Here is a 16846-nt window from a genome sequence, read left to right as displayed (position 1 = left end):
CCATGTTCCTCTCTGGTTGCTGTGATGGAGACGAGGCGCTTTGGATTTTAAACTTTCTGTTTTAAATGTAAAAAATCCTCCGAAATACTCAATATCACACATAAAGCATCAGAGCTGTACAATCACAAGATGTTTTAAAAACACTGCAGAACTGAGGGTGTAACTTGGGGTTAGAGAACAGGTGAGGATTAAACTAATCGCGTTATATGATCAATAATTATTGGAATGATTGTATTTAATATTCGTTATTCTCGTTTAACTTCCGCAGAGTATTTACTGATAATCTACTCTTTATTTAACGTTAGTCCTTTATTGTAACGTTACTCTGTTAGCGTAGCATGTATTTTTTTTTGTTAGACATACTATAGTATAACTAAAGCCCTGTTTATATCTGCGTTTATATGCTTATTAACAAAGCATCGATTCGACCGTTTTTCTGTTGTACACAAATACCTCTACCGCTATGTTGATGCTATGAAGTGTTTATTTACTAAGCAATAATTTCAGTCGTAAGTAATTGCTATTTGAGGAACGTGCTGTATTTTCTAAAGTTTTAATTTGAAGTAATTTAGTGAGATTAATTCAAGGCCCGTGCCCGCCCCAGTGCGCGCGCTCCTGTCACGCCGCCGTCACCATGGCGACCACGGGATTGCGCATCGGAGATCAGCTGGTGCTGGAGGAAGACTATGATGAAAACTACATCCCTTCTGAGCAAGGTTATTAAACTATTATAAACTAAATGCAATGATTTTCCAGCATTGAGTGAATGTTCTGATTGCCGTAATCTCTCTTTTTGCATTGTGACATTATTTGCATGGCAATTAAGGACATATGCACATCAGAAAAAAAATTTTTGGTTGGAGTTTGTTTATAATTCTCATTACTGTCATACAGTCTTGAACAGGGTTAACTTAAACTGAAATGAAAACATTAGAAAAAAACATTTTCATTCCGTAAAATCAAATATAAAAGAAAATGGCTTGGCTAGAAAATGGCTAGGCTAGAAAAAAGACTTGGCTAGTACTCATCGTTACATCGTTAGTCAACGTTATATCGTTATAGTCAATGTTATATCATTAGTCATTGTTACAGTCAAGGTTATAGTCATCGTTATATCGTTAGTCAACGTTATATCGTAATAGTCATCGTTACAATCAACGTTATTTTGTTATAGTCAACGTTAAATCATTATAGTCATTGTTATATCGTTAGTCAACGTTATATCGTTATAGTCATCGTTATATTGTTACAGTCAACGTTATAGTCATCATTATATCATTTGCTAAAATTATATCGTTATAGTCATCGTTATAGTCATTGTTATATCGTTATTGTTACAGTCAACGTTATAGTCATCATTATATCATTTGTCAAAATTATATCGTTATAGTCGTCGTTATGGTCAACGTTATATCGTTAGTCTAATGATATAACAATGACTAACGACATAACGTTGACTATAGCAATGACTAGCCTATAACGATGACTATAACGATATAACTGACTAACGATATAACAATGTCAAAGTTATATTATATAGTAGAACTTCATGTTCTTTATGTTTCTTGTTTCTTTTTATATTAAACTTGACAGAATCAGTCTTCATGTATTTATTAATTAATATTAAACAGGTTAAAGGCCCGTTCACACCAAGACTGATAACTATAACGATAACTAGATTAGTTATTGCTATAAAGTTATTTTGATTAATCAAGATTATGAGCCACATGAATTGATGTGCACCGATAAATAATTTATATTAAACACTGCAATATTCCATAAAAAAGCACGAATTGTCCGTTTTGATTTGATGGTGACTGTAAGTGCTGAAGGCCATGTGTGTGTGTGTGTGTGTGTGTGTGTGTCAGAGATCAATGAGTACGCCGCCGAGATCGGCATCGACCCGCAGCGCGAGCCGGAGCTGCTGTGGTTGGCCAGAGAGGGGATGGTGGCGCCGCTGCCCGACGAGTGGAAACCATGGTAAAACACACTTCCATTATAACACACACACACTCTGATTCACATGTTATTATTTCTGAGACCTTAAACCTTCAGTCCCGTCCATCTGGGGTTTCAGAGGAACGTATTCAAATAATGTAAAGGCTACGTAAGTACATTATTATAAATTTTTATTCGGTTGCTCTTTTATAGCTCTTGAGACTCTCTGAATTTTTGATGTTTTTTTTTTATTAATGCACAGTGTGAACTTTACCTGTGATATTCATCTTAATATGTCTTAGGAGAAAAAAAGTCAAATATTGACATGCAGTAAGAGAACAGAGCGATGAAATGAATGTGATGATTAGATGAGAAATGTTTGAGTTCACACGCGCTGCATTTAGACTGTAACTCTTCATGCACAGATCACATCTTCTGACCCGCCTGTTTACATTCACTTCAGACAGGACTGAGTCTGATATCTGTGTTTACATTAATTCCCACCCAAAATGATTATGGTGATCGGTTTACTCTGCACATGGTTTTGAATCGGCGTGGTATTAAAATTATTTAAATAACTCATGTCGGTGGTCATGATTATTTGCCAGCATGGACAAGATAACAGCTGTCAAGACTCATGAATGTTTGCAGCGCAAAATCTGACCGAACAGAACAGATATATAGTCCTGAAATAATTTTTGTTTGTCTACAGATCTAGAATTCTGAAGTGAATAAATTGTTTTTTAAATTATGAATTCGAATGAATTAACCCGAGCGAGAGAAAGAGAGTGAGAGAGTAACCTAATAGTGAAGCTTGTTGGTTTGATTACAGTGAAGTTATCACCTCATTGCTGATAAATATGTAGGTTTCAGTAGCGAAGCGGTTTTATTCATAAAACTCACGGGCAGAGTTTGAAAACCAGCTCCTGAATGTTTCTGTGTTCGCGCAATTACTTTTCTTTACAAAAATAAATCTAAAGTTCCTTGATAACAAGCTTTGAGCTTGGAATATGTGTGTTTTTTATAGTCTATGGTTTAGACCAGGGGTGTCCAAACTCGGTCCTGGAGGGCCACTGTCCTGCAGAGTTTCGCTCCAACCCTGATAAACTCTCCTGCCTGTAGCTTTCTAGTAATCCTGAAGACATTGATGAGCTGGTTCAGGTGTGTTTGATTAGAGTCCCAGATAGATATAGCAACCATCAAAATAATGTTAATGTGTCAATGTTAACTGTATTGAATCAACATCTCTTTTGCTCCAGCAATTAATGTTGAATTTTTTTCCAAATTTCATCCATTAATCAAAGGTGATGGCGTTGAGTAAATGTTACAATGTGATGTTGGTTCAACATCATGCCTGCACTCTCAGAAAATGAATCACAACAACTATAACTGAATTAAAGCCACACACCCTGAAGTTAACTGCAAATAAAATATTTTTTTGAGAATTAACAGAGGTGTAGTAGTTGATGTTTTAAAATGTTTAGTCACCATTTTTGTGATCATTGTTTGCTTTAGTTGGATAGTTTGACTCTTGGATTTTATGTGAGTTTCTGGTCTCTGTAACAGTGTTTACCAAAACATAATTTGTTGCAAAGAAAGCCAGAAACAAAGATTATCAGGTGAAACAGTTTTAGCATAATTAGAAGTGGAATAGTTCACTAATTTTCCACCTCAACAAAAGTGGACATTGCTTTCTTGCAACAGATCAAATGTTCAGAATTGTGATTTTTAAATACATAGTTGGAATTTTCTTTTTTAAACACAGAATCTCAATCTCAACAATGGTGACATGCTTTATGCAGCAATGCATGCTGGTTTTATACTATGGTGGCTCCCAACATGCATTGCAGCATGAAGCATGTCACCATTGTTGAGATTCATACACTGATTCTTGATGTCTGGATGTGTATCTAAAAAAAAAATTCCTTTAATGTATTTTAAAAACCAAAATTCAGAATGTCTGATCTGTGCCAAGAAAGTATTGTTTGTGAATATAATTTTTTAATAACAAATTACCACTTCAGAGGTTAAATAGTGAATTATGATGCTGAAATCTATTCCAACTGATTATCTTAGTTTCTGTTTTTCTTTGCAATAAATTATGTGTTTCAGTACACACTGTTGCAAAGATCACAAACTCACATAAAAGCCAAGAGTCAAACTGTCCAACTAAAGAAACACTGATCACCATAATGGTGACCAAACATTTTAAATAAAAAATCAACATCTAAACTCTGTTAATTGTCAAAAATACCTTCTGCTGAGATCTTGAGATATGTATTGTCTTCTTTTATTTGCAGTTGATTTCAGGCTGTGTGGTTGTAAGTCAGTTATAGTTGTTGTGTTTCATTTTCTGAGAGTGCAAACATGATGTTGAACCAACACCACTTTGTAACAATGATTCAGTGCCATTACCATTGATTTTTGGATGAAATCTTAAAAAAATCTACATTAATTGTGGGAACAAAAGTGATGTTGAATAACAAATGTACACATTAACATTGATTTAACATTATTTTGATGGTTGCTATATCTATCTGGGACTCTAATCAAACACACCTGAACCAGCTCATCAATGTCTTCAGGATTACTAGAAAGCTACAGGCAGGAGAGTTTATCAGGGTTGGAGCGAAACTCTGCAGGACAGTGGCCCTCCAGGACCGAGTTTGGACACCCCTGGTTTAGACATAGGTCAGATGTCCAGATATCGGATATGAATCGATTTAAGTGTGTGTGTGTGTGTGTGTTCAGTCAGGACATCACCGGTGAAGTCTACTACTTCAACTTCTCCACGGGTCAGTCCACGTGGGATCACCCCTGTGACGAGCAGTATCGCCAGCTAGTGGTGCAGGAGCGCGAGCGCACACAACACAGCAGAACCGCTCCGCCCGCGGCCAACGCTGCCGTGGGGAAGGACAAGGAGAAGGAGAAGAAGAAGAAGAAAGACAAGAAGAAGAAGAAGGAGAAGAAGAAAGACCCGGAGGGAGTCAGAGCTCCAGGGGTGAGTTCTTTTCAGAACAACGTGCTGAGAGAATAAATGACACTTTAAAGGTGCTGTATGTAAGTTTTTGACTGTACTAAAGCATAAAAATACCATATGTTTGCAGAAACATGCTGAGTTCACATACTTGTGTCTCTGAAAAACACTTCAAAGCCAGTTATTCTGCTTTGAAATGTGCGTTTTGTGTTGGAATGTCTGTTTTTGTTTTGGTCTGTGTGACTCCGCCCACTGCCAGTTCACCCGATAGTGTTTCAACCATAGATATCCATAATAAAGGCTAGATGTCTTACGGCGGAGTCTCTATCGTCATCACTGGTGGCCATCTTGTCACAGGCAAGCTTTCTGGCGGGCTCTGTGGTGCCTGATGTAAGATGAGTGATCAGCACGAACACAAATACTCTTATCTCGTTGAAATCTTGACGGATTTACAAACGGTTTGGTTTCTTACAAACGTTATTAACGTGGCTATAATTCTGGATGATTATTTATTGATACACTTATTATTCATAAGTGTGCAGTGTCATAACTACATCTCTGAAGTTTATAACAAACCAAACCGTTTGAAAATCGGTAGAAAATTGAGCAAGTTATGGTTATTTAAAAAGTACATGCACCATTAAAACACAATGTTACGAGTGAGCAAGCCGCTTGTGACAAGATGGCCGCCAGGTGCGGACGTCCACCTCCATTGGCCAGCAGCGCGAACGAGACATCTAGCCTTTATTATGTATATCTATGGTTTCAACACCGTGGATTGCCAGTTGTTGGAAAACACAGCATATTGCAGCCAGCAAACAAACTGGGTCAGAGATCGCAGATTCTTCCCGACCTAAAAAGCATCTGCATCAATCTAAAAATCTCTATGAACGGGAGAATATTAAAACGCGGATAAATCAACTCAAGTGTGTAAGTCTCTAGGGCTTTCATTGATAATTGCACTCGCTCCGGTTGCTTGTCCTCAATCTGGAAACCCGTGTGAGCGTCGAGTCTGAGGAGGCGGGGAAACTACGATCTCTGATATTTTGAATTTGAACTGCAGTACCTATTTCAACCACTAGCTGTCAATCTTACAGATTGCACCTTTAAAGGAGCATATAGACGTTTGGGGTCGGTGAGATTTTGAAAGTTTTTAAAAGAGTCTCTTGACCTGTTGATCTATCTATATATTTGATCAAAAATGTTATTAGGATTTAAATCAGCTGTTTTCTATGTGAATATATAGTAAAGTGTAATTTATTCCTGTGATCAAAGCTGAATTTTCAGCATCATTACTCCAGTCTTCAGTGTCACATGATCCTTCAGAAATCACTCTTGTGTGTGTGTGTGTGTGTGTGTGTGTGTCAGATGTTGGCTCCTCTCGCTCCTCTGCGGGGTCTGTCTGAGGCTCCTGTCACTCCTCTCAGAGGGTCTCTGGGCGTCTCATCTGGACTCCAGCCGCTTAAATCCTCTCTAGGGGTAAAAAAAGTTTGAACTTCTCATTTGTGCTTCATTAATGGAGCTTCTGAATAAGTTTTAGTTATGATTTATGAATATTAAATGTTCTTTTGTCACTGGTGTGCATCAGTCTGTCGTGTCAAGCTCCACTGCTTTCAGAAGTGCTGAGGAAGACGAGGAGATCTCAGAGGAAGAGGTGAATCTGAAATACACACACACACACACACACGCACACCCCTGAACGCTAATACATGATGATGCACTGAACGCTAGATGTAATCTGTTATGTATGTGTGTGTGCGTGTGTGTGTGTGTGTTTAGAGGCCGCTAGATTCAGTCGGACTGCTGAAGAACCTCCACCTGGATCTGGATGCTCTGGGAGCGGGACTGCAGTATGAGGTGAACACCACAAACGCATCACATCCTGCTGGAGATCAACAGTTCAGACACGGATTCTTCTGCACATGTTAGAATACTAAACTGCTGAACTACTGTGATTTTTTATTTAATTTTTCTCAGTATTTTTTTCTTGTTTTCCTTCACAAATATCTAAAAATACTATGTGAGAAAAATTTAGTTTTACTAACAGAACTTATTAAACTCCTATATATATAATGTTGAATATAATGTATAATATGGGGGAATATTTGTGGGTCCTGATAATGCCTAATGTCATGTTACCAGTAAAAAGTGGCCTAAATTATTTTAAATATATCTTGTCAGTGACAATAAGCATATTCATCTAAAATAATTCAGTATTTTCAGCTTCAGAATCATGAATATTGTTATTCTGGTGCCTCTATTGTCCTGTGCTTTGGGTTTCCAGCACCAAATCCAATCCTATTCATTTACACCCACAATCTAACACCAAATTTATAATTTTAATCAACAGTTTATTTTTTGTTAACCTTTTATCATATGTCTTGGGGTATTGCAATAATATCGTATCATGAGTTCAGTATCGTGATATGTATCGAATCGTGACATGAGGGTATCGTTACACCCCTAGTTAGTGTGTGTTAGGGTTAGGTTATAGTATTATAGAATAAAAGTCTATGCAAAGTCCCCATTTAGACAGATGAGTAAACGTGTGTGTGTGTGTGTGTGTGTGTGTTTCAGGACAGTGAGGTCAGTGGGACAGTTCCTCCTGAAGAAAGAACAGAACCTGAACTACAGGATTTGGGTTTATCGAGGGATCACAGTCCAGAACCGCCTTCAGAGGTACCTGTCTGTCTCTCTGTGTGTGTGTGTGTGTGTCTGTCTGCCTCTCTGTCTCTCTGTGTGTCTGAATGTCTCTGTCTGCACTGTTTATCTGTGTGTCTTTGTTAAAAATACGGCTGTTTGTTTGAGGGGTTTGCATGTGACCTCACAGCCTTTCTGTCTCTCTGTGTGTGTGTCTGTGTGTGTGTGTGTGTGTGTGTCTGTGTGTGTGTCTGTCTGTGCGTATGTCTGTCTGTTTGTCTCTAACTCCATCCCTCCACTGTAAGGACTCGTTGCGTGGACGTCTCCTCCCCTCCACAGCCGCTTCATGCCCTCTGACCTCAGACGCTGCGGAAGACCAGCCGCTGATCGAAGGCATGAGTGACGGTGTGCAGGAGGAGAAACAGTCCGATGAAGAGAAGAGCGAAGAGATCGATGAGCAGATCGAGAGATTCAGCCAGACCGAGGAGAGAACCGAAGAACAGAGAGATCAGACGGAGAGTGAAGATGATGAAAACAAGCCTAGAGAAGAACAGGAGAAAGACAGTGAAGTACAGGCAGAGAGAAGCGTTTCCTGTGAAGAGGAGGAGGAAGAGAGGCTTTCAGAACACAGTGAAAGAGAGGAAAATAAACATGACACTCAGAGCGACAGAGACAGCGAGGAGATCGAGCGCTTTCAGAAGGACAGCCCTCACATAGAAAAAGGAAAAGAACAGAGGCAAGAGAAAGGCGAGATCAACAGTGAGGAAGAGGTAGAGAGAAGTGTTTCCCATATGGAGGAGGAAGAGAGGCTTTCAGAACACGGGGAAACTGAGGAAGATGAGCATAAAGAAGAGCAGAGAGAGAGTGAAGGATGCGGGATCAGCGACACTCAGAGCGACAGAGACAGCGAGGAGATCGAGCGCTTTCAGAAGGACAGCCCTCAAATGACACACTTTAAAACAGGGAAGTTTGTGCCTCAGTGGAATCCAGTGTGCAGTGAGGTAGGACTCAGTGCTCCGCCCCTGCACACAAACCCCACCCATCTCACATGCCCCGCCCCTGCACACAAACCCCGCCCATCTCACAGACCCCGCCCTGCACACAAACCCCACCCATCTCACATGCCCCGCCCCTGCACACAAACCCCACCCATCTCACAGACCCCGCCCTGCACACAAACCCCGCCCATCTCACAGACCCCGCCCTGCACACAAACCCCGCCCATCTCACAGACCCCGCCCCTGCACACAAACCCCACCCATCTCACAGACCCCGCCCTGCACACAAACCCCACCCATCTCACAGACCCCGCCCTGCACACAAACCCCGCCCATCTCACAGACCCCGCCCTGCACACAAACCCCACCCATCTCACATGCCCCGCCCCTGCACACAAACCCCACCCATCTCACATGCTCCGCCCCTGCACACAAACCCCGCCCATCTCACAGACCCCGCCCTGCACACAAACCCCACCCATCTCACATGCTCCGCCCCTGCACACAAACCCCACCCATCTCACATGCTCCGCCCCTGCACACAAACCCCACCCATCTCTCATGCCCCGCCCCTGCACACAAACCCCACCCATCTCTCATGCCCCGCCCCTGCACACAAACCCCACCCATCTCTCATGCCCCGCCCCTGCACACAAACCCCACCCATCTCACATGCCCCGCCCCTGCACACAAACCCCACCCATCTCACATGCTCCGCCCCTGCACACAAACCCCACCCATCTCACATGCTCCGCCCCTGCACACAAACCCCACCCATCTCTCATGCCCCGCCCCTGCACACAAACCCCACCCATCTCTCATGCCCCGCCCCTGCACACAAACCCCACCCATCTCTCATGCCCCGCCCCTGCACACAAACCCCACCCATCTCTCATGCCCCGCCCCTGCACACAAACCCCACCCATCTCTCATGCCCCGCCCCTGCACACAAACCCCACCCATCTCACATGCCCCGCCCTGATTCAATTAAGTAACACCACTGTGTGCTTGGAGACGCACAACAGTTCTGTTGCAGCTTTACTACAGAAACTGACAATATTGTGTCTAAAATGTAATCCAATATTAACTTCTTGTTTATTGAACTGTTGTATAAAATCAATATAATTTGCATTCATACTGATATTGGAGAAAAACAGCATTCTAGCTTGTGTGATATTACTTAACTACACTATATTGCCAAAAGTATTGGGACACCCTGACTGACCGTGAGCTTCTCGTTCAACATCAGTGCCTGACCTCACAAGTGCGCTCCTAGAAGAATGGTCAAACATTCCCATAAACACACTCCTAAACCTTGTGGAAAGCCTTCGCAGAAGAGTTGAAGCTGCTATAGCTGGAAAGGGTCCATATTAAACCCTACGGATCAGGAATGGGATGTCATTAAAGTTCATGTGCATGTAAAGGCAGGCGTCCCAAAACTTTTGGCAATATAGTGCATATCATATAGAAATTCGAAAAGCAACCTACTAATATTCATCACACAGTGTAAGCGAGCGCTATCAATATGTGTGGTTTTGCAAAGCGAGTGGGATACTCGATAAAGTCAGCTTCCACATCGTCAAAACAACATCCCTACATATACAGCACTGGAGTGAATTGCCTCGCCACAATCTGATGTATTTTTACAAGGCTTTAATTTATTCAGTGATTCATTTGTTCATTGATTTGTTTGTTCCTTCTATAGCATTTGTTCAGTGTTTGTGTCTTCATTCATTTATTGATTCGTTCGTTCATTCTGTAGCTTTGTTCAGTGTTTGTGTCTTCAGTCATTGATTTGTTTGTTCGTTCAGTGATTCGTTCGTTCATTCTGTAACGTTGTTCGGTGTTTGTGTCTCAGCGTCCAGAGCTGCAGAGAGGAGGCGTGTCTCAACACAGTCATGTGACATCACACATGGGAGGATAAAAGCTCCCTTGAGGAACATAGTTTGATGTGTGTCTTATCTCATTATTCATGAGCCAATCAGAGCTCTTCTCTGCAGCAGAGCTGAAACTCCCAGCATCCTCCTCTCCCACATTGGCTCACTGCTCTGTGTGTGTGTTATCAGTGTGTTAATGCTGCTGTACGAGTGTGTGATGTCATATCCTGTGCCGTGACAGGAATCTGAAGCTGGTGAAGCAGCAGCGGCATCGCTCTCATCCGCTGATGATTTGCAGGTGGGACTTCATCCACACACACACACACACACACACACACACATTCATGCATTTAACAGACATGTCTGGATTGTGTGTGTCGCATAATTTCACTCTTCATGTTTTTCCTCAGGCTGGTTTTCACTCCAAACTCTCAGAGAATGTGTTTGATCTGCTGGATCTGACGCCTGCAGTGGTAACACACACACGCACACACACACACACACACACACACACACACACACACACACACACACACACACTCGCACACTCACACACACACACACACACACACACACACACACACACACACACACAGACACACACACACCCCCACGTGTACACACTCTCACAAACACACACAAACACACCTCTACAGGTTTAAAGGCTCATTCTGTCTCTCTGTGTGTGTGCGTCTCTCAGGACAGGAAGGAAGAGGAGGGAGAGGCAGACGTGGACAGCTGTGTGGACGTCTCTGTCTCTGCAGACAGGTGAGGATTAGGATTGCAAAATTCTGGGAATTTTCAAAGATGGAAACTTTCCATGGAAATTAATGGGAATTTAAGGGAATTAACAGGAATTTATGGGAATAAACGGGAATAAAGTGGGAATTTTCAAAGTTGAGGGTTGGCTCTTCATAGGGAACTTAAATATAGTTGAGGAAAGTATATTTTAGCATAATCTTGATTAAAACAAACAGATGCCATTCAAATACACTTGAATATCCATGCCATTCCTCAATCACATGCACATAGAACACTGCTTACTGCATGGCTATTGAGACCACACCCCCTACTGGCACTGTGCATGCCTCCATCACATGTACAGAAGCCCAAAGCACAAGACTATTGAAGGCACACATTTGAGCCTGTGGACTAAACAAAGTGAGGTATGTTTTGATGATATTATAGGGAAATATATTTATTAAATGTTTAAATTGCAAATATCACATACAAATGTATTCATCTAGTAGCAATGCTGATAAGTTAGATGCTAAATAAGCTAGCATAACTTTATTTACCACATAAGGCAGATGCTAGCTACCTCATATGGCTGTTTTTCTCTGCCTCCTGCAATATGTTTTCAAGATCATTCCAGTTGTTTAGCTAGCCTTATTATTTATGTATCTGTTCATGCCATTGCATTAGTATTCTTACTAGGGTTGGACAGACATCACGATGTTTAGCCGACATCCCCCCCCCCCCCATGGTTTCCATGGTGACGCGTCATGCTTGGCACGTGATTCACCACAGCCAAAATAGCGCTGTATGACAGATTTAGCGCTTTTATTTCTAAATATTAACAAACTTGCTTACCATGTCATAAACTATCTTCTATTCCGATTCTCAAATATGTGTAAGTGAGTTTGTTTTGTAGTTTAAAAAACCTTTATAAGTTATCTTGATCTGTAACGTGAGATGGGCGCCGTGTTTGGGCCGCAGTTCAGAGATTCCTGTCTGTTGGATTTAAGTTATTACAGCGCGTGAATTCATCAGTTTCTCCTGAAATACATGAGAGTAAGTGGCCGGTGAACTGAAAATGATTGATTACATTACAATGAATTCCCAGTTAGTTCCCCTAAATTCCCATTAATTCCCATAATTCCCATTATTCCCATGGAAAGTTTCTAATATGGAATATTTCCAAAATTCCCCAGCTTAACTTCCCATGGAAATTTACCGGAAATTTTCCGCACCTTTGCAACCCTAGTGAGGATGATGATGATGATGATGTGACTCGCGAGTGTATTATTCATTCAGTGTGTGTTTCTCTTAGGCGCACACTATTTCTCAGCATCACGACGTCACGCTTTTTGAAATACAGATTGAATGGCAAGTCAAAACATGCAGTGATGGCAAACTACGACTCTCAGCTGGATAAGGCAAACTATAATAAAAATTAATTATATTAAAATTGACAAACATGCCTTGACCTGACTGCATATACTACAGCACACGGATCCATTCAGAATTACTAAACACAGCAACATACACGTGACAAATCAAAACATTGTCCAGAATGCACGTGGAAACAATGTGCTGAAATGCGTCTGTGCATAAATATAATGATTTATTTTGTTTATGATGATTTACCTTGATTACAATCCGCATCCATCTGAACTTTACTAGCGAGGCGCAGGTTTGCTTTATCCAGCCGAGTAAAGTAGTTTGCGTATCATCTGGCCATAAAGAGGTGGATGTTTTGATGTTCAGTCTGTATTTCACACAGAAATGATCAGGAAATGACAGAGCTCGTGTTTTAAAGCGAAACACACACTGAAATGAATAATTCACTGGCCGTGAGTCTCTATTCTCTCTGCTAAATACTGTAACAAATGTATTGCTAATGGTTAGTTCATGTTAGTAGATACATCAACTAATGAACCTTATTGTAAAGTGTTACCGAATTTTCTCCCTGGGATTAATGTGTGTCTTATCTCAGGCGTCTGCAGTCCCAGTCCGACGTCTCCTCGCCCGCTGATGACATCAGCAGAGCATCACATGACCAGAGACCGCCGACGGCCCGCGGCCGAACCCACACCAGTGATCAGGAGAAGAGACGAGAAGCTCAGGAGGATGAAGAGCAGCGTGAGCGGGATGAAGAGGAGAGAAGACGGATGGAGGAGGAGAAGAACAGACTGATGGAGGAGGAGAAGACCAGACTGATGGAGGAGGAGAAGACCAGACTGAGGGAGGAGGAGAAGACCAGACTGAGGGAGGAGGAGAAGACCAGACTGATGGAGGAAGAGAAGAACAGACTGATGGAGGAGGAAAAGACCAGACTGAGGGAGGAGGAGAAGAACAGACTGAGGGAGGAGGAGAAGAACAGACTGATGGAGGAAGAGAAGAACAGACTGATGGAGGAGGAGAAGAACAGACGCATGGAGGAAGAGAAGAACAGACTGATGGAGGAGGAAAAGAAAAGACTAATGGAGGAAGAGAAGAACAGATTGATGGAGGAGGAGAAGAACAGACTGATGGAGGAGGAGAAGAGACGAGAAGCTCAGGAGGATGAAGAACAGCACAAGTGTGATGAAGAGGAGAAAAACAGACTGAGACTGCAGCTGCTCAGACAAGCGCTGATGAAGGACGAGGAAGACGAGGAGCGCCGGATGAAGGAGGAGAGCGCCGAGCAGCTGAGGTCAGTGACTGCTGCATTATGGGTCCCTGTGCTGTAGAAGTGTGTGTGCCAACAAAACACGAGCAGTTTGGCACCAAAACTTTCCAAGTTCACATACCCACAAATCACGTCATCGTGTGTGTGTGTGTGTGTGTGTGTGTGTGTTTTAGGGTTTTGAAGGAGCAGATACTTAAAAACAGACGAGATGAGGAGGAGCGATTAAACAACGACACGCACACACAACTACAAAATCTAAGGTACTCACACACACATAAAACATACACACACTATATCAACATCAACGCACACAGACACACTATATCAACATCAGCACACACACACAAATACAACAGCTCAGGTAATACACACAGACACACATACACACACTATATCAACATCAGCACTCACAAACACAAAAACACACACACACACACTACGCGTCCGTCTCGTGTGTGTGTGTACAGATCTGAGAATGAGGTGAGACTCCAGGAGCTGCGCTCAGAGCTGGAGGCGGAGCAGGAGAGGGCGGAGACTCAGAGGAGGCGGGGTCTCGAGCGCCTGAGGGAGGAGTTAGAGGAGGAGCTCCAGGCAGAGAGGAGGCGGCTACAGGACAAGAAGGAGGAGCAGCTGACCTCCATCAAAACACAGGTGTGTGTGTGTGTGTGTGTGTGTGTGTACACGTTTAGCTCATTGTAATGCTCATTGCTCATCTTTTTGTAATGGGTAGGTTTGGGGGGTGGCTTGGTTTAGGCCATAGAAAATTGCATTAATCAATAGAAGTCTATGCAATGTTCTCACTGATATAGTGAAACAAATGTGTGTGTCTGTGATTAACGCTCTGTTGTTTTTTTGTCAGGCTAAACTGAGTGACTCTCAGAAGAATTCAAGGAGTCCACGACCAGAACAACCTTTAGCCGAGTACCAGAGAGAGGTACAACACACACTCACTCACTCACTCACTCACACGCACACACACACCTTAGACCCACTCTCACACACACACACACACACACACACACACACACACACACACACACACACACACACGCACACTCACACTCACTCACTGACAGACAGACTCACTCACTCACTCACACTCACTCACACGCACACACACAAACACACACCTTAGACCCACTCTCACACACGCACACACACACACACACACAAACACACACCTTAGACCCACTCTCACACACACACACACACACACGCACACACTCACTCACTCTATCACTCACTGACAGACTCACTCACTCACTCACACTCACTCACACGCACACACACAAACACACACCTTAGACCCACTCTCACACACGCACACACACACACACACACACACATTTAGTGCACTTGGACTCCGCCCATGCAAGGTCACGTTCATCTGCATAGACCAACGCTACTTTTGCGTCATCGAAGGGTAACGCCCCCTTTTGGGGGAAAACAAACGGATTCCCCTGAGAACAGAACTCGCTCTAGATCTGCTAAGTTTCTTGATAGCAAAAATGGCACAAACATACACACTCTCTTTGCCGGCCGAGGACCGTGAGCGGTATTTAAAGAAGAGCTGGATACGGGGTTACAGAGGTGTCCCTTTGAACTGGTCGAAAACTGGATTAATGACCCACGCAGTGGCCAAATATGGACTATTCAGACATCCAACGTTACCACTATCTCGTGGAATCACCAAGTAAGTAGCCTATTTTTTTATTATTTTTTTTCATTAACACTCACAGTATGACAAACTAGACGATGAGGCCATGTCACTTGGATCATATTTAACTTGATTTAAGCTATTGACATAGTTTTGTTGTCGACTAGCTTTACTATACTGTTGAAATAGTGGCCGGCTAGGACTAAAGTGGACTTGGCTGGTTTCTGCTTGTGTCTAGAAAGTGCTAGGACTTTGAAAGTTGTAAAAAGGTTTACAGTGTACGGCAAAATATGTATAGGACCAATGTATGTATCTATGGGGCTATCAAATTGGATGTTGTGACATTACGCTATCCTATCTAGCCTAGAAGGCTTGATCTATTACTGCCGTTCGTGTTGTTACATGTAGCCCAGAGCAGTGCTCGTCGAAAAGTCATATAACAGTTAGGCTTAAAGCACTTTCTAGACACAAGCAGAAACCAGCCAAGTCCACTTTAGTCCACCTAGCCTGCCACTATTTCAACAGTAAAATCAGTTAACAGCCAAGGTAGCGTGCCTAGTGATAGCTAATCACGTTAGCTGCTAGCAGCTTCGTCTTTCTAACTAGTATAGCTAGTCGACAACAAAACTATAAATCAAGTTAAATATGATCCAAGTGACATGGCCTCATCATCTAGTTTGTCACTGTGAGTGTGTTAATGACAAAAAAAATAGGCTACTTACTTGGTGATTCCACGAGATAGTGGTAACGTTAGATGTCTGCATATTTGGCCACTGCGTGGGGTCATTAATCCAGTTTTCGACCAGTTCAAAGGGACACCTCTGTAACCCCGTATCCAGTAGCTTATTTAAGTTTGTGCCATTTTTGCTATCAAGAAACTTAGCAGATCTAGAGCGAGTTCTGTTCTCAGGGGAATCCGTTTGTTTTCCCCCAAAAGGGGCGTTACCCTTCGATGACGCAAAAGTAGCGTTGGTCTATACACTTTTGAGAGCCACGCCCACATCCAATCAACAACTGGTGCACACCTACATTCATTATTTTTTGATAAGCTGTTACACCCTGATATACTGTATGTCATGATAAAGAACCTACTTCTACTGCAGTTACATCGTGAATTGAATTCTGCAGCAGTAGCTGGAGTGTGTGTTAATGTGTGTTAATGCGTGTTAATGTGTGTTAATGTGTGTTAATGCGTGTTAATGTGTGTTAATGTGTGTGTGTGTGTGTGTGTGTGTGTTTTAGCTCACAGATGTCCTGCAGGAAGTTCGTGAGGAAGTTGAGAGAGATCACAGGAAGAAACTAGAACAACTGAAGGAGGAACATCGACATGAACTACAGAACCTCAGAGAAACACACCTGGAGCGG

The 16846-nt window shown here is 42.4% G+C and overlaps 1 protein-coding gene across 1 annotated transcript in view; it reads left to right on the top strand.

Moving 5' to 3' along the window:
• Positions 1-16846, top strand: part of LOC130085665 (centrosomal protein of 164 kDa-like) — a 24356-nt gene continuing 7510 nt past the window's right edge. Inside the window, exons 1-17 of the mRNA XM_056251563.1 lie at positions 1-159; positions 588-716; positions 1869-1980; positions 4690-4939; positions 6284-6394; positions 6504-6569; positions 6695-6772; positions 7493-7594; positions 7861-8556; positions 10672-10728; positions 10841-10903; positions 11131-11198; positions 13150-13848; positions 13998-14084; positions 14292-14475; positions 14684-14758; positions 16724-16846. Of these exons, the coding sequence (XP_056107538.1) occupies positions 635-716; positions 1869-1980; positions 4690-4939; positions 6284-6394; positions 6504-6569; positions 6695-6772; positions 7493-7594; positions 7861-8556; positions 10672-10728; positions 10841-10903; positions 11131-11198; positions 13150-13848; positions 13998-14084; positions 14292-14475; positions 14684-14758; positions 16724-16846 (2853 nt within the window). The 5' untranslated portion in view covers positions 1-159; positions 588-634. The remainder of the gene's footprint in view (positions 160-587; positions 717-1868; positions 1981-4689; positions 4940-6283; positions 6395-6503; positions 6570-6694; positions 6773-7492; positions 7595-7860; positions 8557-10671; positions 10729-10840; positions 10904-11130; positions 11199-13149; positions 13849-13997; positions 14085-14291; positions 14476-14683; positions 14759-16723) is intronic.

This window comes from Rhinichthys klamathensis, unplaced genomic scaffold (genome assembly GCF_029890125.1).
Source record: "Rhinichthys klamathensis goyatoka isolate OS25496 unplaced genomic scaffold, OSU_Roscu_1.1 h1tg000084l_1, whole genome shotgun sequence".
In the NCBI taxonomy this organism is placed as follows: Eukaryota; Metazoa; Chordata; class Actinopteri; order Cypriniformes; family Leuciscidae; genus Rhinichthys; species Rhinichthys klamathensis.
Note: the sequence above shows the minus strand (reverse complement) of the source record. Positions and strands in the feature narration are given on the sequence as shown.